General features: G+C 37.8%; 1 protein-coding gene across 9 annotated transcripts in view; it reads left to right on the top strand.

Moving 5' to 3' along the window:
* The window catches only part of Kif1b (kinesin family member 1B), a 148,428-nt gene that overhangs the window by 56,341 nt on the left and 72,152 nt on the right, over positions 1-19,935 (top strand). For 4 of the 9 annotated variants that reach the window (XM_015501413.2, XM_048783629.1, XM_048783627.1 and 1 more), the window contains 8 exons: positions 3,370-3,503; positions 10,478-10,557; positions 11,807-11,882; positions 15,586-15,665; positions 16,144-16,250; positions 17,094-17,177; positions 17,539-17,719; positions 17,839-17,911. In XM_015501413.2, coding sequence (XP_015356899.1) covers positions 3,370-3,503; positions 10,478-10,557; positions 11,807-11,882; positions 15,586-15,665; positions 16,144-16,250; positions 17,094-17,177; positions 17,539-17,719; positions 17,839-17,911 — 815 coding nt within the window. Of the gene's footprint in view, positions 1-261; positions 304-3,291; positions 3,504-10,477; positions 10,558-11,806; positions 11,883-15,585; positions 15,666-16,143; positions 16,251-17,093; positions 17,178-17,538; positions 17,720-17,838; positions 17,912-19,935 lie in introns of all 9 variants that reach the window. The other 5 variants (XM_015501410.2, XM_048783628.1, XM_048783624.1 and 2 more) reach the window with 3 other exon arrangements.

The raw sequence follows: 19,935 nt of genomic DNA, 5'->3' as shown, positions 1-19,935 counted from the left end.
AGATAGAATAGAATGTTTGTTTAATAAAGCATATTTTTCAGTGTAAAATTAATATTATAGTCTTTGAAATTCTAATAGATTTTCAAGGCCTGTTTTAGTTCTTACTGGTTAGAGCTCAAGTTAATTAATATAATTTGTAAAAATGATAATCTAAGTATTAACTTTTTTTATCTTCCCAATGCCGAATATTGCTCTGTTCCTCTCTCGTCACTGCTGAACCTGAACTTTGACCCTTGTATTTTCCCTCCTGCTTACCTTCAGTTGATCCATTGATCGATGATTACTCTGGAAGTGGAGGCAAATGTGTGTATTTGATGTATTCGTTATTCCCAGTATGCTGAGTTGCTAATCTGCCTCTGCTGGATCAGCCTTAAAAATGAGCTTTGCATGCCAGTGATCCTAACAGGAAATCCCAGACGGAGCATCCTGTGGAATCAGAAGTTCTCCTGTTTGCCCTTTTCCATTTAGCAAAGCTATCTTTGATGAACTTCAGTTTTTTAGCTTGAGTGAAGGCATAAGAATTTCTTACTGTTCTACTTTTTAGATCCCTACCCCTATGTGATTAAGTCCCAAATCATAGATTATGAGGACAGTGATAGCAGCTCACTTTTTTTAAAATTTTTACTTTTTTATTTTATTAGTTGCTCATGACAGTACAATGATCTTGACATATCATACATTTGAATCAAATAGGGTAGCTCACATTTTTTGATATAAGTGTATAATGTACCTGGCCCTGTTCTAGACACCTTAAACATATTATCTCAGTTCTGTCACTGACTCTGAAAAAGTTCCATTATTCTCATTTTGCTAGTAACCTGGAGTAGTTAGTTTCCTTAGACCTCATGTTTCTTGTATGATCAGTTTGGTAGTATAACTCAGAGCCCTTGGCTTTTAATCATTATACTGGTTTTTGTTGTTGTTGTTGTTGTTGGGTTTTATTTATTTATTTTTGCCTCTTGAGTTGATTATTTAATGAAGAAGTCCTTTTTAATTAGTGTTGTAAATATAAGACTTTTAGAATTAAAAAATCACTTCCACCTGGCCAAACTCTCTGAGGAGCTCTATATGAAAGTTGGGTTAGCACTCAACCTATGCTTTTGCAGTTGTGTTTTGATATCTTGAACCTCACTTTACTCAAAGGTTGAATAAACAGTTTTCCTCATTTTAAAATTACAAATTAATGAAGAGTCCATATGCGTGAAATGACATAACAGGTCACTCTCTCCACGGGTAGCCCTGAGCTAATGAGGAAATGATTGCTTACCCTTTTAAAATTCACGTAAGCTTTGTTATCTTATAAGATTTAAAGAATAGCCAGGTGCAGTGGTACACATCTGTCATCCCAGGGACTCTAGAGGTGAAGCAGAAGCATCACCGAGTTTGAGGCCAGCCTCAGCAACTTAGTGGGGCCCTAAACAATTTAGTGACTTAAAATAAAAAGGGCTGAGGATGTGACTCAGTGGTAAAGCACCTCTGGGTTCAATCCCCAGTGCTCACATAGACACACATGCACAAAGATGTGAAGAACCTTGTTTTGGGGTTTAATTTTTGGATTCTTATTGATTTAGTTGTGCAGTAAAGCATGTCACACAATGAGGAGAACTGGAATATGGCCCTAGTTGTCGTGATTGGTTAGCCCCCCAGACCTTTAATTGTCCTGATACACATGTGACTCTTGGACTGGAACAGCTCTGTCTGAGATTTCCAAAGCTGAACCATACTGGTGTGGAAAGGATGCCTTTTTGTTTTTGCTCTTATGCTTGAGGTGTTGCTGCTGCCAGCTTGGTGCCTATCTCTTCTCTGAGCAGCTATGGCATTTCCTGAAAATCATGCATGACTAAGTTTGAATTCCTTAACTGCAAAGAAAAGCAGTCCTGACTACTTCTCAGTTTCCATTTGGATCCACTTAACTCCTTTTAGGGCTTGCATGTGTCCATGGGACCTTCTAAGCTTATCCATCTTCCTCTTTCCCACCTTGCTACCATCATCTGGTGGCTGAATTTTTTGCTTTAGTTCCTATCTCCCTTTTAAAACATGCCTCTTTGCTTGTTTCCCTATGTTCTTCTATATTTGCAGATGGTGGTTTTCAAACTGTCTTGAAGCAACCACACGCTTTGAGGGGCTTCAAGAACTGGCTTTTGATTAAATAGTAAAAACAAGAGAGAATTGAATAGTGTTTTTTTAATTGTATTGCCTCATATCCTTTAAGGAAAATTTAGTTTCGGTATGAATTTTAAGCAATGTAGATTTTCTTAATTTTAAAAATGAGCTAATTTTAAAATAGGAGTGTGCCAGTTTTCCTCTGGTGTTCATTTGGGGAAAATGACTAATGGAGGAAAGCACAAATAAGTGAATTAATGAACTTTGTTTTGTGTGTCTTTTTTTTTTTTAACCAGAAATAAGTTTCAGAGCTAAATTTATAGTTGTTGGACACCTTCATAAATAAAATATTTTCCTAAAACTTATATATCAAAATAGAAAGCAGGCTTACTTACCAGTAACCCTATGGTCATACTGTTATGCACAGTAAAGGCCTTACTTAAATTTACAAATAATCAGTCTTATGTTTTTGTTTGCCATAATAGAAATATGGAAACTACAACAGAACTTATTAATTTGTTAATTGCCTTTCCCTGTTGGGGCAAGCATTCAGTTCTGTATTCTTAGCTAGACTTAAAATTCCTCTCATTTATACAGTTACCTCTTTTTTTGATTTAAGACATTTTAAAAATCTTTTTTTGGCATGTTGAAATGTTATACAAATATACTGCTTAGTGCTCAGAATTTTCTTTTAACTCTTTACATTTTTTGGAAAATTTTTGACAATTCCACAAAACTCTAACCAGGTTAATATGGATTATTGTTGATAAATAAATGATCATTGTTATCCTTACTGTTACAAAGTCATGGAATTTCAAGGTAGTATAAATGTGAAGGCATTGTAGATGTGGAACAGTAGAAAGAATACAAGAAATATTCTTTAGCTGTTTTGATAGAGTGCTTTTGAGGCTTTGTTTACCTCCTGCCAGATAAAATGCTAACCCACCTTGGGATTTTTAGTTTCTAAATCCAGAAGAGATTGTTAACCTCTAGGATACCAATATTAAAGAGCCGTGTTTTAGAACTGCCATCTAGAACGATTGTAACTTGTCTTTGTATTAAAACATGTCTTTCTCTTGCGCTGTAATGCTATCCTTTCTTACACTGGTGTTCCTTCCTATCTTTTTTTCCTTCTTCTGTTCCTTTCCCTCTTTTCTTTTTCTGTCTTTCCTTCTTTTTATCTCCCAGATCTGAAAGATTTTCAGAACAATAAACATAGGTACTTGCTAGCCTCTGAGAATCAACGCCCTGGCAATTTTTCCACAGCATCCATGGGCTCCCTTACGTCATCTCCATCTTCCTGCTCACTCAGTAGTCAGGTGGGCTTAACATCTGTGACCAGCATTCAGGAGAGGATCATGTCTACACCTGGAGGAGAGGAAGCCATTGAACGTCTAAAGGTATGTAAACACTCAAACTAGTGAAAGGCCATCTGTGTAGCTCCCCAAGGCAGAACTAGAACTGAAACTCACTGAGATTTTTGGCTTAGCACATGAAGAACTTTTAATTCTTAGAGGTATCCTGAAAACAGAATTTTGTATTTTCTGTTAATCTCTTTTCACCAAAATGTTTTGAGTCTGACCTGGCCAGACAAAGCTGTTACATGAACTGATAAGTAGATATGTACATTAACTTTGAGATAGTTTATAAGTCACAATGAAATTGTTAGTTATAAATTAGTTTTAAGTGAGATAGCTGGAAACATTTGGTTTCATTTGATGAGGGGATTCTGTGTAGAGCCATTATTCTATTAGTATGAAATTAAGGAGAGTGGGACATTCATGTAGCTGTACTAGGTTTATTCATATTCTGTTTAGTTAGCTTTTTTACCCCATGATCAAAATACCCAACAAGAACAATTTTAGAGGAGTTAAAAGTTTTTTTTTTGTGTGTGTGTGTCGTGGTTTCATAGTTTTCAGTGCATGGACAGTTAAGCTTCATTGCTCTGGGCCCGAGATGAGGCAAAACATTATGGCATCATAGGGCTTGATTGTACCCACCTGTAATCCCAGTGGCTTGGGAAGCTGAGGCAGGAGGTTTGAAGTCAGCCTTAGCAATGTAGGGAGGCTCTAAGCAACTCAGTAAGACCTGTTTCAAAATTAAAAGGGCTGGTGATATGTTAAGGGACCCTGGGTTCAATCCCTAATACCAAAAAAAAAAAAAAAAAAAAAAAAAATCAAGGCATAAGAGCTTGTGGAAGAAAGCAGTCGGGAGGGTGCCCCAAAGGCATGTCCCCAGTGACCTGCCTTCTCAGTCTCACTCTACCCGCCCACAGCTCCTACCCATTTAATCCACTCAAGTGGATTAATGCACTAATTTGGTTAAGGCTCTCATAACCCAGTCATTTTATCTCTAAGCTTTCTTATGGGGGACACATCTAAGCCATAACAGATGCACATGAAATTGTGTCTTCTGAAAGCTCTCAGAAAGCTTGACACCCTCTGGTTACCATAGACGAAGGCCTCTCTTCCTGTGCTGGTGCATATGGACTCAGGGCCATGGTGCCCTGTATGTAGGTTACTTGCCCATGGCATCCAGCTTTGTATTGTGTCTCTCTCCACGAATGTCAATGTCAGAGCAAAGCCTACCACTCAGAGATTCTTCCTTTCCCTTCAATGACTATGATGAGAGCAGACAGTTGTCACCCATGGTGCTGATACAGGTTACCAGGAATTCTGCCATCCATCAGATGACATCAAGACATAAAACTTTTTTTGCTTCCCAACTTGGTACCTCCAGGAAGATAGTTTGATCCATATCTTCAAGAGTGGTCTTTCATCTGGCAGATTGGAGCTGTGCAGCCAGTATTGGTACTCTTCATCTTTGCTCAGTGTTCCCAGGACTGCTGCTCATTCAGGGACAGTTGAACAGTGACACTTGGACTGGTGATTAAAAGGCTCTTCACCACTACAAGTGAATTAAACTTAATAATTTAAGATGTCAGATATTTCATTTTGATTTTAGGTGAGGCTGAAAAAATTTTATATGAAAAATGGGTTTCAGCTTTTTCCTTCTTGGTCATTCCACCTTTTCCCTTGGTATTTTACTCACTTCAAAAAGTGAGTAAAGGGGCTGGGGTCGTGGCTCAGTAGTAGAGCGCTTGCCTAGCACATGTGAGGTACTGGGTTCGATTCTTAGCACCACATAAAAATAAGTAAATAAAATAAAAGTAATGTGTCCATCTATACCTAAAAAAGTTTTTTTAAAAAGTGAGTAAATATAACATTTAAAGTCCATATCCAATGCGTTTTGTGTGGATATGTGCTAATTATGCAGCTTATTATATAGAAATGTTCAGTGTGTATTTATTTTTTTTAAGTTTATTTATTTTTTTGGTACCAGGGATTAACCACTGAGTCACATTCCCAGCCCCCTTTAAATAAAATATTTTATTTAGAGATAGGGTCTCACTGAGTTGCTTAAGGCCTCACTAAGTTGCTGAGGCTGGCTTTGAACTACTGATCCTCCTGCCTCAGACTCTTGAGCCGCTGGGATATCAGGTATGCGCCACTGAGCCAGGCTTTCTTTATTAACAGTTGCCTTTTACTTACTGTCCTCACTTGTTGAAAAGCAGAAATGAAACTTCAAAGCTCATTCCACTAGACCTTGATCTAATTGTGCATTCTACTGATTACTGTTCATGATTAAGAATCTCAGTACATGTTAAATGACTGTATCGTCCCTTGTACTCTAATTTTAAAAATACTTACCTTTAAATCTTGGGGGGGCGGGGCTGGGGGGGAGTAGGAAAATGATCTTGTTTCTTCCTCAGAAAGTGTGTGAAGTTCTGAAATGCCTGGGAGTGAAAAGTCTTTCCATTCAAGGTTATAGGCTGCAGGGTGACTTCTGCTGTTGATAAAATTGACTTTGAAGTTTTACTGAGGACCTAGGTGAAGCCCTATGCAGAAGGCATCTTCATGAATTTTCTCACAAATAAGCATCAGGGACTGCTGTAGTGTGCAGCCTCTGTTTGGAGCATGATGGGAAATAGGAGGCTCTGTGGGAAGGAGAAATGAGACCTCCCACTTACTGAATATTGAATATGAAGTGGTCAGTTTCTTTGTGGATTTTGAATCTTACTATTTGCTTATTAAAGGCTTAGTGCACAAATGAGATTACCCTATTCTTTGACATTTGCCTTGGTACGAAAGAGAAATTTCTCCTTAGCTGCCAAGTGGAACCAACTGAAAATAATGTCAGATGTTAGGAGTCAAGACATTAACTGGAATTAGGTTACCCAGTGTCTTCCAAATAGTTTCTAGGGAATAATGCTGTCATTGTGCAGGGAGCTCTCTGTCCTGACCTTCCTACTTCCCATTAAAACAAAACAAAACTTTTATTTTAATCAGCAAATAAATTCCTCTAGTTTAATTCTCCTTTAAGACAACATAAATGAGATCTTCCCTTTGCCCTAGCTTTATTCTAGAGAGAAAATGGCTCCTTTACAGTGCAGCCCGGTAGTTCACTGAAGCATAAGTGCCTTCTTCTACTTTTATCTTGTGAGTGGTGAGAATTCTTTCAGCTAGACCTGCATTTTAATGCTGCAGGCAGATAAGATCTTGCTTCCCTGAAGCAGGATAGCAGTTGCACAGTGGACATGCCCGAGAATGCCTTGGAGCTGTGTTCCTGAGGTATGGCACTGCAGGAGGAAAATATTATAATGGAAACAGCAGTAGAGAACATGAATGCATTTTCCTAGCAGGTTATTTCTTTTTGCTTCTCGTTATGCTTTACTTAAGATCAGGGGCTGGGGATGTGGCTCAAGCGGTAGTGCGCTTGCCTGGCATGCGTGCGGCCCGGGTTCGATCCTCAGCACCACATACAAACAAAGATGTTGTGTCCGCCGAAAACTAAAAATAAATAAATAAATAAATATTTAAAAAAAAAAAGAAAAGATCAGTTAGTATACTAATTTTCACAGGCTAATGCTGCTTCTGTTTGTTGAATAGCCTGTTTTCATATGTAGCAAATATCTGATCCCTACAAACCTCTCTAGAGAAAGAAAGTGATATGTAATTGTTGTTCATTTAAGTCACAACTTAAACTGACTTAAATTGATTGCTTTCTTGCTCAATAGGCTTTTTTGTGTGTGTGTGTGTGGAGGGGTGGGGTCCTGGGAATGGAACTCAGGGTCTTATGCATGCCTTACATGCATTAGCCACTTGTTGTTGTTTTCCCAGTACTGGGGATTAAACCCAGGGGTACTTTGCCACTGAGCTACATTCCCAGCCCTTTTTAAAATATATTTTTGATTTTGAGACGGCCTCCCCAACTTGCTAAGACTGACCTCAAACTTTTGATCCTCTTGCCTCAGCCTCCTAAATCTCTGGAATTAATGGGCTCAATAATGTCTTAAACATGCAGCTATAGGCATTGTGATGGCTGGTATTTATAGTCTGGCATCAAATTCAGTACTATGAGTTCCATTGCTTAGGCTTTGCCCATAAATATCCACTACAAAAGCTGGCAAGGGCAGATGCTGGGCTAAGTAACCTGAGGGCCCCCAAACTTAGAGCTCACTTATAAGGCATGCTATATTCAGTACAGTAAAACTTTGGCTATGTGATTCCTTTAAGGAATGTTTCATGTAGTAAGCATTTAACCTTTTACATATCAAAACCTAGGTCTGGGGGGCTGGGGATGTGGCTCAAGCAGTAGCGCACTCGCCTGGCATGCGTGCGGCCCGGTTCGATCCTCAGCACCACATACAAACAAAGATGTTGTGTCCGCCGAAAACTAAAAAATAAATATTAAAATTCTCTTAAAAAAAAAAAAACCTAGGTCTGGGGATATAGCTCAGTGGTAGAGTGCTTACCTACATTGCAAGGCCCTGGATTCAGTCCCTAGCACCACCAAACAAAAACCCAAAACTCTCATTTAAGCATTTCATGGAAGTATTTTCTGATTTTTCCTGTGTATTTCTCTACCTTGATAACTGAATCATCAAGAGAAATTAAATTGTGTAGCTGTATAAGCATAATTTGTTAACCAGTGCTATACAAATAACTACAGATGCAGACATGTATGATGTGAGAGCAAAGAGTCAACGCCACCTGAGCCCAGCATTCCTTTGAGCTTAAAAAATTTCCTTATGTTCATTTGTCTTTGAATTTTTTTTTTTTTTTGAGGGGGGGTTACCAGGGATTGAACTCAGGGGCACTCAACTACCGAGCCACATCCCCAGCTCTATTTTTTGTATTTTATTTAGAGACAGGGTCTCATTGAGTTGCTTAGCGCCTCACTGTTGCTGACGCTGGCTTTGAACCTACAATCCTCCTGTGTCAGCCTCCCAAGTGGCTGGGATAACGGGGGTGCGTGGCAGGTTTTTTAAAAATGTAGTTATGTGCATATTTCCTCAAGCCCTCATTTCTGAACCATGAATCAACATTGCTGTTCCATCTCACATTAGGCTCCTTGGGTGGGTTATGGGCAGCTTTATACACTGCCATACCTGGCTGCCTGCAGATGAAATTGCCTTTTATACTAACAGCAGGGTACTATTGGCTACTCTGGGTTTATTTGTTTGTCCACACTAAGTTTGTTGTTCAGGCTTGAAGGCAAACTATCCTTCAGTCTTTCTCTTATTGTGAGCTCTTTTGTAGATTATGTACTTGAAAAACTGTTGATTTTGCCTTATTTAAAGAAAGAACAGTAAGAGGAAACCCAGTTCAACCTGGCTCTGTGAGTAGTGTGGTCTTAGGTTAATCAATTAATCAAGTTAATCTTAAGTTGCCAGGCTGGGCAATTTAGACCAACTCAAAAATAAATTTTAAAAAGTGTGGGATGGGGATGTAGCTTAGTGGTAGAGCCTTTGCCTAGCTTGCACATGATCCTGGATTTAATTGCTTGTACCACAAAAACAAACAAAACCCCTTATTTGTCAGTTTGTATTCCCTAATTAATGTAGGTGGTTTGTGGGCTGCCTTATTTATTTATTTTTTATACCTTTATTTTGTTTTTTCATTTATTTTTTTCCCCACAATACCTTTATTTCATTTATTCATTTATTTTTATGTGGTGCTAAGGATCAAACCCAGTGCCTCACACGTGCAAGACAAGCTCTCTACCGCTGAGTCACAACCCCAGCCCCTTGTGGGCTGCTTTTTACTCAGTATTAAGTCAGGTGATTTGCTCAGGTCATCCTGTACCATTGTTTTCAGTTTTCACTTTGTAGGTTCTACCTACCTCTGTTAAAAGCCTAAAATTAATGTGTGTTGTGGTGTCAGCTTGTGTTACACTTGCTGTTTAGAGTACTGTACAGGACGTAACACCACTCCGTTAGCTATGGAGTAAATTCTGTGGTGCTTTAGATAGGTAGCTTTGACCACTTGGGATCAGGCAAGCATCCTTTCGAGGACTTCTCACTCCGTGCTGGAATCGTATGGGTTTGTCTTCATTGCCTCTTCCTAGCTTGGCATTTTGGTTCCCCGATAAGCTTTGTAGTGGCAGGTGCTCTGCCTAGTTATCATTGCTCCTTGAGGATACTGATGCTATTCAGGTAGTGGTGCTAGCCCTTCACTTCACTCTGTGTGTGCACTGTGGACCAAGAAGAGCCAATTTATGTAGTTTTTGCCACCTTTGCACAAACCCCCACAACAGATTTGTTCTAGCTTCTCCCGCTATGTAACCAGCTCTTTTTTTTTTTTTTCTTTTCTTAATAGCATTGGAGATTAAACCCAGGCATATGGTACCACTAAGCTACATCTCCAGCCCTTTTTATTTTTCATTTTGAGACAGTGTCTGGCTTCATTACCCAGGCTGGCCTTGAACTTGTGATTGTTCTGTGGTAGCCTTTGAGTCTCTGGATTACCGCCATGCACCACTGTGCACAGCTGCCCTGCTGTTTCTTTGATCTGGTTTGCTCTTTGCCTAGCTTTACTAGTTGTTCTTTCTCTTTTCTTTTAAACCACGCTGTCCTGTTTGTTTCTCTTGACTCCTGTAATTCCTGTAGCTGCTGCTTGGGTCTTTCCTTGTGGATTTTTTATGTGTTCCCTTTCTTTTGCCTTTCTTTTGTTACAATGAAATTATTGTGAGTCAAAAGCAATTAATACCTTTGGAGACTTTATTCTTTTGTAGAAGTGGTTGTCAGAAAAAGTATTTTGGGATGTTAGTATTACCTTTCTGTACGTAGGCCCACACTTGGAGACAGGTATTTTAATTAAAACTTAAGAGAATTTATATGTTTGAGGCTGACATATAATCTTTAGCCTAATCTTTAGCATTCTTACCTTACATGTTAAAAAAGAAAAAAGCCTCATCACTTTACATTCAGCTCCATATCCTCAAAGGGCACAATCTTTTTTTTGCTTTCCTTCTTGAACATGGTACATTAAATTGAAAGACTGCCACTTTAACTATGTACTTCCTTTCTTAGGAATCAGAGAAGATCATTGCTGAGTTGAATGAAACCTGGGAGGAGAAGCTTCGTAAAACAGAGGCCATCAGAATGGAGAGGTCAGGAGATTAAAATCTGGGAATGTTTCTAAGTTTTTTGGGGCATTTTGGTTTCTTTTATTGTAAAAAAAGATGAAATGGAAGTTAAAAACAGCCTGGTATGGTGGTGCACACCTGAAAGGGGGCTAAGACAGGAGGATTGCAAGTTCCAGACCAGCCTGGGCAACTTAGACCCTGTTTCAAAATAAAAAATACAAAAAGAGCTGGGGATGTATCTCAGTTGTAGAGCGCCCCTAAAATAATCCTTAATACTAGGAGGGGAAAAAAGTTCAGTGAAGAACTTCCCCTCCTAAAACACAAGACAAATTATCAATCTGGCTGGGACTTGCAGCCAGTCGGATATACACTTTAAAGCGAAGTCCGCATATTTAAAGGTTTTCAGTGGAATCATGTGCATAATAGTTACCATACTACCTGTTGCTGTGGCATAAAAATGGAACAAATTGAGGAAGAGTATTTCTTCGCAGAGAGTAGACTACCTTTGACAAAGTCCCAAATCCAAAGAGCTATTCTGACCACTGTCTTTCACTATATCCCTTTTCTACCGTAAAGTGGTGAGCATAAGCCAAAATGGTACTTTCGCTATTGGAATAAACGTATACTTAAAAAATATCAGTTTCTTTCTTCCCCCTTCACAAGAAGATGAGGTGGGATCAAGTTCTAATGTACTGATATAGTAAATGTAACAAACAATAAGAATTTTCTTATTTGTTTTAGAGATTTTAAGCTAGAATTACTGAATCAAAATGAATGGTGGGCATGGGTATATAAATAACATTTGAGAAAATCATATTTATAGACCATATTCCATATATCCAAGTCGTTTCCTTAGATTCTGGGTAAGTGTTTCTTTGAGTTTATGAATTTCTGTCTGTCTCCAAAATCAGATGAGGCAAAGGATTTTTTTGTTTTGTTTTTTATTTTTTATTTTTTTGTGATACTGGAGGTTGAACCCAGGGCCTTGTGCATGCTTGGCAAGCATTCCATCCTTGAGCTACAGGCTGACAGTTATCTGGGTGACTAGAACTTTTATACTGGAGTATTTACTTTGGGCTGTTTGTCTTAAAAATAATTTTTCATTATTGATGAGATAAGCACATAATTCCATATTTGCGTTACCAACTCTAGATTTGACTAATTGTTTTTTGCTTTATATACTTTATCAAACTTTATTTTTCCGTTTTTATCTGACTGATTTAATTGACATTTTGGTATAAGTATTTAATTTACTTGAACTTGTTTTTTCCAGAGAGGCCTTGTTGGCTGAGATGGGAGTTGCCATTCGAGAAGATGGAGGAACTCTAGGGGTTTTCTCACCTAAAAAGGTAGGAAACAATGTATAAATTCTGCTTGGGGGTTAGGAATTGTAGCTTAGTGGGAGAGTACTTGCCTAGGATGCTCAAAGCCCTGGATTCAGTGCCTCACTCTGCCAAAAAAAAAAAGAGAGAGAGAGAGAGAAAGGGCTAGAAATGGTGATGTATGCCTATAATCCCAGTGGCTTGGAAGGCTGAGGCAGCAGGATCACAAGTTCAAAGCCATCCTCAGCAACTAAGTGAAGCCCTAGGCAATTTAGTGAGACCCTGTCTCAAAATAAAAAATAAACAGGGTTGGGGGTGTGGCTCAGTGGTGAGGCGCCCCTGGGTTCAAACCCCAGTACCCAAAAGAGAGAGAAAAACACTGAATTGGTGAGTGGTTACTTTGTCTTTCAATGCTGGCCTTTACTCCTCCTCTTTTGTATCTTGTTATTTGGAATAATTTCAGAAATTTCTGATTTCATTTCATAGTATGGTATTAAAAGACAAGGGCACCCTGTTTCCAAAATACCTATCCTGTTTACAAAAAACAAAAACAAAAACACTCAGAGGCCACAAATCTGTACCTTTTGGCTGTGCAATTCAGTCTATAGTTGTCTTCATTGTTGCTTTCTTTTAAATTTCCAATGTAATCTAGCACGCTGTGCTTCAGTTTGGCTACTCTTTCTATGTACGTTTCCCCCACAGAAGTCATCAACTCTGCTCTATAATTTTTTGGAACCAATTTCAACTGTTCAGGTTTGTGTAGAAAAATACTGCTCCAGTGATTTATATTATTTATAACCATTATACTGAGTAAAGCAGTTCCAGCCCTTATCCTTTGAGACTCCTTTTCTCCCTTGTTTTCTTTCTTTTTTCCCCTTCGATTTTCTTAAGATTTCAGTAGTTACTTTCCTAACTCCATAATCATAGTCGTAGAGTAGTTTGATACCTTTCACTAATTAGATTTGTAAGTTGTCTTTTTTTTTGTTGTTTTTTCATATTAGTTGCTACTTAGTTACTGTTCAATACTGGAAAACCAATACTATAAGATTCTTTTATGTACTTGTTTATGTGACAATGATGGAACATCTACATTGATGTACAAAGCATATATTTCATACCACTAAAGAATGGCCATTCAGTGCTGGGGTTGTAGGTCAGTGGTAGAGCACTTGCCCGACACATGAGACACTGGGTTTGATCCTTAGCACCACATAAAAATAAATAAATAAAAATAAAGATATTGTGTCAATATACAACTAAATATATATACAAAAAGAATGGCCCTTCATTTCAAATGACCTCAAACTAGCCAATTAAGACTTTTAGACATCTTTACACATAGTTTTGGAACAGAGATCTCTTTAGGTTAGAGTAGAAGAAGGAGGGAATTTTGAATCGGTACTTTTCTTTTATGTCTCACAGTTGGAGACATTATTGTGATTTTTGTGAGGATTCTTCTGGTTAGGTTTTTTTTATCATGGTCACATAAATAACATTTTTACAAATTCCAATGTGTCATTTTTCAACAAAAAAGATTGAATTAGGACAGGGGTTGTGGTTCAGTGGTAGAGTACTTGCCCAACATGTGTGAGGCCCTGTGTTTGATTCTCAGCACTGTATATAAATAAATTAAATAAAGGTCCATTGACAACTAAAAAAAAAAAATTAAAAAACGATTGATTTAAAGATAATTTAGAGGGCTGAGTTTGTGGCTCAGTGGTAGTGGGCTTGCCTAGCATGCGTGAGGCACTGGGTTCAATTCTCGGCACCACATAAAAATACAATAAAAATAAAGGTCTGTCAACAACTAAAAAAGTATTAAAAAAAATAAAGATAATTTAGAGGGGCTGGGGTTGTGACTCAGTGCTAGAGTACTTGCCTAGCATGTGTGAGGCACTGGGTTTGATTCTCAGTACCACATATAAATAAATAAAGGTCCATAAACAACTGGAAAAAAAATATATATATATACACACATAATATAAAACTAGAGCAGTAAGTATTTTGTATGTTTATATAAATATCAGTGTTTTTATTACTTTTCCCTTCAGTAACACATGTATTTATTCAGATATATTACCTATAATGGTAGATATTTTAGCAGTTACAGTTTTGATAGCATTTAGATTGTGTATATATCTAAAGGTATTTCATAATATCTTGTAGTGTTAAAAACTGAGGGGAAAGGGGCTGGGGTTGTGGCTCAGTGGTAGAGTGCTCACCTAGCGTGTGTGAGGCACTGGATTTGTTTCTCAGCACCACATAAAAATAAATAAAATATGGGACGGGGCTGTGGCTCATTGGTAAAGTGCTTGCCTAGCATGCCTGAGGCACTGGGTTCGATCCTCCACACCACATAAAAACAAACAAACAAATAAATAAATACAAATAAATAAATAAAAGTTAAAAAAAAAAAAAAACAACTGAGGGGAGGGACTAGGCTGTAGCTTGGTGGTAGAGCACTTGCCTAGTAGGTGCATAGCTGAGGATTTCATTCCCAGTATCACCCAAAAAATTGTGGGGAAATTTTTTGTAACAGCTTATAAAACTTATGATATTTAATGTGAATCATCAATAACTTGAACAAATATTGTGATATAAACAATAAAAGATTCCAAAGACATCTCTACTTCCAAAGCATTTTCTTGCCCACCTTGCTTTAACTTTCTTTGTTTCCTCAGGAAAGGGAGGGAGAGACCATTGTCCACCTCCAAATTTAGTTTTTTTAAAAAATAAATTTTTAGATGTTGATGGACCTTTATTTTATTCATTTATTTATATGCAGTGTTGAGAATCGAACCCAGTGCCTCACATATGCTAGGCAATTGCTCTACCACTGAGCCACAACCCCAGCCCCTCCAAACATAATTTTAAAACTGTTTCTGATAATCTCTTTTTCTTAGTCCAAAGAGGAGACTTAAAGAATGCTACCCACAGAGGGCTTGGACTCTCTCAAACAAGCCGGGTTCTTAAGCACAGAGGTGGATGGTAGTGGAGATGGAGAGAGGTTTTCCAGTTTCCTTTTAACCATCTTTGGCAGTCCTTTTCTTTCTTGTCATCTGACTCTTTTTTCGTTTTTCCGCATTTGCTGGCACACTCTTGAGTAGATTTTGACCCCGAGGCCATGTGACATATTTTTGGATTCCAGTGGGGTCTTTTCACCAAAGAAGGTTGGTTTTTAAAACATTTTAGAAACATTAGAGTTAGTTGAAAAGAATTTTTAGAAGGTGTTATTATTGAATTTTAGAAATTTTAGTTTTTACATGTTTTTTTAAGGTAAAGAGAAATAAAGTAAAGACAATAACTGGGACCATGGAAGAACTGATGTTAATTATAGGAGGTGGCAGGGGATGGGGTAAATTTGAATAAAAGTAAATGAAAAATTAAATCTTTTGCAATTTTTGCCCATGCAGTTACAAAGATTGTAATTAACCCACCCAGAGAATCATTCTGTTTTGATTTTTTTTCTTTGGGTTCACTATGCTTTGACCCTAAGAACTGGGTCTTGTTCTTTATCCCAGAACTCATGTAATAGAATGCATGGGTGTGGTATAGGGAGGCCTGAAGAGAGTGTTTTCTCTTTATTATAGCTTTAGAACTAGTAATGAAAGATCTTCTTCAGACTATGTGGGGAAATCTGAGAAGCCTGGCCTCCTGTGGGCTCCTGTTGTTACTATATCCCTTCTTATGGTGCCTTTCTCCAAACTGATAATCTGTAATCTTTTTTCAGACCCCACATCTTGTTAATCTTAATGAAGACCCACTAATGTCTGAATGCCTGCTTTATTACATCAAAGATGGAATTACAAGGTATATTGGTGTCTGATTTTGGTCACTTAATGTTTTCTTTTTTTCCCTAGGTGATTGTTCTTTGAAAAACAATTTTTGAAATGATTTGCTGTTTATCCTATCTGAAACCATTATGAACTTTACTCTTTCAAAATGATGTATGCAAGTGGAAACAGCTAACAGTTTTTCTCTAGAAGACCCTAAATGAAACTTTTCCTTTTAACACCTTGTATGAATTCATTCGGGAGTTTAGTTTGCTCATATATTTATTGTGCTGTACAATTTATATTGGTGTATGGTTCTCCCTGGTTTCTTATTCTCATGTAGGGAGGTTCATTATACAGGAGACTAGAATTTGCAATTGAAAGCTTTGGAAAGAAAAAAAGCAATAGGTTTTCTTGTACATTCCAAAGTATATTCTTTGGGAGAAAGAGGTTCATTGTTTCTAAGTGCTTTTTGTGTCTGAATTTCCCTGGGAAACACTTTCTCTTGTGTTCAGGGTTGGCCAAGCAGATGCTGAGCGGCGCCAGGACATAGTACTGAGTGGGGCCCACATTAAAGAGGAGCATTGTATCTTCCGGAGTGAGAGAAACAACAGTGGTGAAGGTGAGAGTTCCTGGTTTGAGTTTCTTCTGTAATTTTTTATTCTATAGTATGAGAAATCCTTAAGACTTGGTATTCCCTGTCTCTGTTATTGGTACTTGTTATATAATCTTATTCTGAAATATGGAGGAAGCTGGGATGCTTATAAATTCGGGAAAGGACATAGCTGCTTTACATGAAAATAGCATGGACAAAGGAGCCCTTTTGTTACTGCCAAGAACTGAGCAGGACATAAGCAGTTAGGCTTGGTCTTGAATGTTAATTATTTAATAGAAAAGTAAGAGAAGAGTAAATATCCAGGATAATAGGAGATTTGAAGAACTTCAAGTCTTAGCTGAGTAGATTTTCTTTTCTTTTTTCTTTCTCTTTCTTCCATCCATCCATTCATCCATCTATCCATAGGGGAGAAAAAGTTGATCTGATTTTTGCCTGGGCTATTAACAAAACAGCAATAATCTAATGGTGTTTTTGTGTTGGTATTCTGGCTTCTTCCCTTAACTGAAATATTAGCTTTTAATCTTGAGTTTCTGGTTATTACCTATATCTCAAACTTAACATTTCTACTGGTTTTTGTTTTATTGACTGAACTGTCAGAATATTGTTGAAACTAATATTTCCTATCTTCTTCAGAGGTTGATAAAATTTAGTTTAATACTTCTGTCTTAGCTCCAAACAACTTCTAGTGTTACAACTAAATATACCCAAAAAGAAGTACCTTATAGATGCTTTAGCCACTTGATTGGTTGTAGGAGTCTATTCTAATTACCATAAGTCCTGATGGTCAATTGTTTTCCATTAGTAATTACATTGGTTTGTGGTGATAACATCAGTTTGTGTTCCTCCTAGTTATTGTAACCCTGGAGCCCTGTGAGCGCTCAGAAACCTACGTGAATGGCAAGAGGGTGACCCAGCCTGTTCAGTTGCGCTCAGGTGAGACTGGGAGAGGTTTGAAGTCTTTAGCAGTGTGCAGATGGCTTGTGTGAGCAACTCTCAGATTTTTCTTTTTCTGTAATTTTTATTTTTTATGGTGTTGAGGATTGAACCCAGAGAGCCTCATGCGTGCTAGGCAAGCTCTCCACTACTGAGCCACATCCCCAGCCTGCTACTCTCACTTTTGACTCTGTTATTGTTGGCACTAGAATTATGTTCTTGTAAAATGTCAGAAGCTTTAAGGGAGTGAGGTTATTAAACTAGAAACTACACATTTTAAAAATTATTTATTTAAAAAATGAAAGTAAAATTTTAAAAAATTTAAAAATGATTTCTTAACCCTATTTCTGTTTTGTGCTAGGAAACCGCATCATCATGGGTAAAAACCACGTTTTTCGTTTTAATCATCCGGAACAAGCACGGGCTGAGCGGGAGAAGACTCCCTCAGCTGAGACCCCGTCTGAGCCTGTGGACTGGACTTTTGCCCAGAGAGAGCTTCTGGAGAAACAAGGAATTGATATGAAACAGGAGATGGAGAAAAGGTAATCCACAAATATATGGCCCACATGACTTTCTCTTCAACAATAATACATTTGTGAAGCCACTCAGTAATTTCATAATTTATTCTTTCTTGTTATATACTTTTATTTTTTCCTTTTAGGTTACAAGAGATGGAGATCCTGTACAAAAAGGAAAAGGAAGAAGCAGATCTTCTCTTGGAGCAGCAAAGACTGGTAGGAATCTGTCCTGAATCTGCTAGCATTAGGAAAGGGTAGCTGTTCCACACCTTCCCTGTGCCCACTGAGGAGCTTTTGTGGCTCTCATTGTGTCACACACTCTTCTTTCATTTTCTTAATGGAGGACTAACTTAAATCTCCTGGCAACTTTAGCCTGAACAACTGTTCATAGAGGTACTATTTTGTGCCTTTTATGTCTTAAAGTCAAGTCTTTACTTCTATCACAGTCGGGGGCTTTTTCTATCACAGTCTCAAATAATGAGAATTTTTCTGGTACCTTTGCCTTTTGGGTAGTGATTTTTGAATCAATAGTGATCCTTTTAATAATTACTCTGAATATTGAATTTGGTGGGATTTTGCCTTGGTTTTGTTTCTGATCACCTGATAGTACTAATTCTCTGCTCTTGGGCTTACTTGGGGATTGTTCTTGTGCTGGGCAGATCTTTTTTTTTTCTTTTTAAGTTAAACTGTGTCTAAAAGTGATGCTGCACAGTTGCATGTGTTAATCCTTTTCTGTTCCCCTGCATGGAGTCTGAATTCTCAATAAGATTCTCAGTGGCATGAGTGGGAAAAGGGGCTGCAGACCCACCTCAGACAGGAGAGGGAAGTTGCAGTCTTTGGAAAGGATTTGGGTGCACAGCTGGAAAGCCAGTTGAAGGTACCAGCTCTAATGCTAATTGCTTTAGCATTTTATTATGCAAATTGATTTCCAAGGTTTGATAGTAACTAACTCATGAATAAATTGATCTATTAGTAGATTTTCATTTTTAAAGGCAACCAAGTTTGAATAACAAAGCTCTGGTTATAAGAAGCTCCTTGACATTCATTTGATGTGCAAGAAAAAAGTGTTAACTAACCTGTGGATGCAGATTAGGAAATTCTCATTTTTTAAGATTCACGGGTCTTTCCTTATGGTAAGGAGCATTAGGGAGAAAGCTAGAGCATTGGCTTCTTCGCTTAACACCCTTATGTAGCCATGTTCTGTGCTTTGAAGAAAATGGGGCTATTGTTTAATGGGCCAAAAAAGCCGAGGACTCTAGCAAAAAGCAGCCTTTTCAAGGAATTCAGTTTTCAGGCTTGGTAGTAGCTTAAACTAGTTCATTTGTTGTCTTGGAAATTATAGTAAAGCCCCCAAAGGGCAAATCAGATGTTTAGGGCAAGATAATATCAGTGTTAACAGATAAGAGTCTCCCTCTAGGAGGCCCACTTGAAATTAGCTTTGATAAAAACAGAGATTTAGGGCTTGAAAGGTTTGTGTCACATGAAGAAGCCTTTTATCGTAATGATATAGTATGATTTAATTACATGTCTCTGATGGTTTATGAGAGATCAAATGAGGACAGGTGTAATTAAGCTGTATTTGTAATTAGCAGTAGGGTCTTGTGTTTTTATAGTGCTTGATAATTTACAAAGAACATCCATCATTTTATTTGATCCTTGAAACCACCTGTTTGGTACATGTATATATAAATAAAATCCTAGTTTATAGTTGAGGAAACTCAGTTAAAAAAAATTTAAAAACCGCCCCCAAAACCCAAAATACTTTCTTGCCCTTGTGCATTTTTGAACCCTGCTAAATCATGGATCTGAGGCTTGAACTTGGGTCTTCTGATTTGCTCAAATGTTCTGTCCATTAGAGCAGTGCTTCTCAACCTCCTGGGAGTCTTGTTAAATTATAGCTGCGTGTTGAGTAGGTCTGGGGTAGGATTTGTGATTCTGCACTTCTAACTAATTCCTGGGTGATGCCAATTCTATTGGTTTGGGACTCTACTTTGGGTAACTAGGCACAAAAAAGAATAATGATGCCTGGTGCTCTCTATAACCCAGAGTTAGTAATCATTCTGTGCCACAAAATAAAGACACTGACCATTAAATAAAAAGAAAGCAAATGTCTCTAAGTCATATTTAGCTTCTAAGGGATGTATATAGTCCGCAGAAAACCAGTTTTGGTTATTATTTGCTCTGTGTATCTGAAAGTAAGCTGGTATTTCCGGAGCAGCTTTTTGCCATGGAATGTGCTT

This window comes from Marmota marmota, unplaced genomic scaffold, assembly GCF_001458135.2.
Source record: "Marmota marmota marmota unplaced genomic scaffold, marMar, whole genome shotgun sequence".
Lineage (NCBI taxonomy): Eukaryota > Metazoa > Chordata > Mammalia > Rodentia > Sciuridae > Marmota > Marmota marmota.
This window is presented reverse-complemented; position numbering and strand designations above follow the sequence as displayed.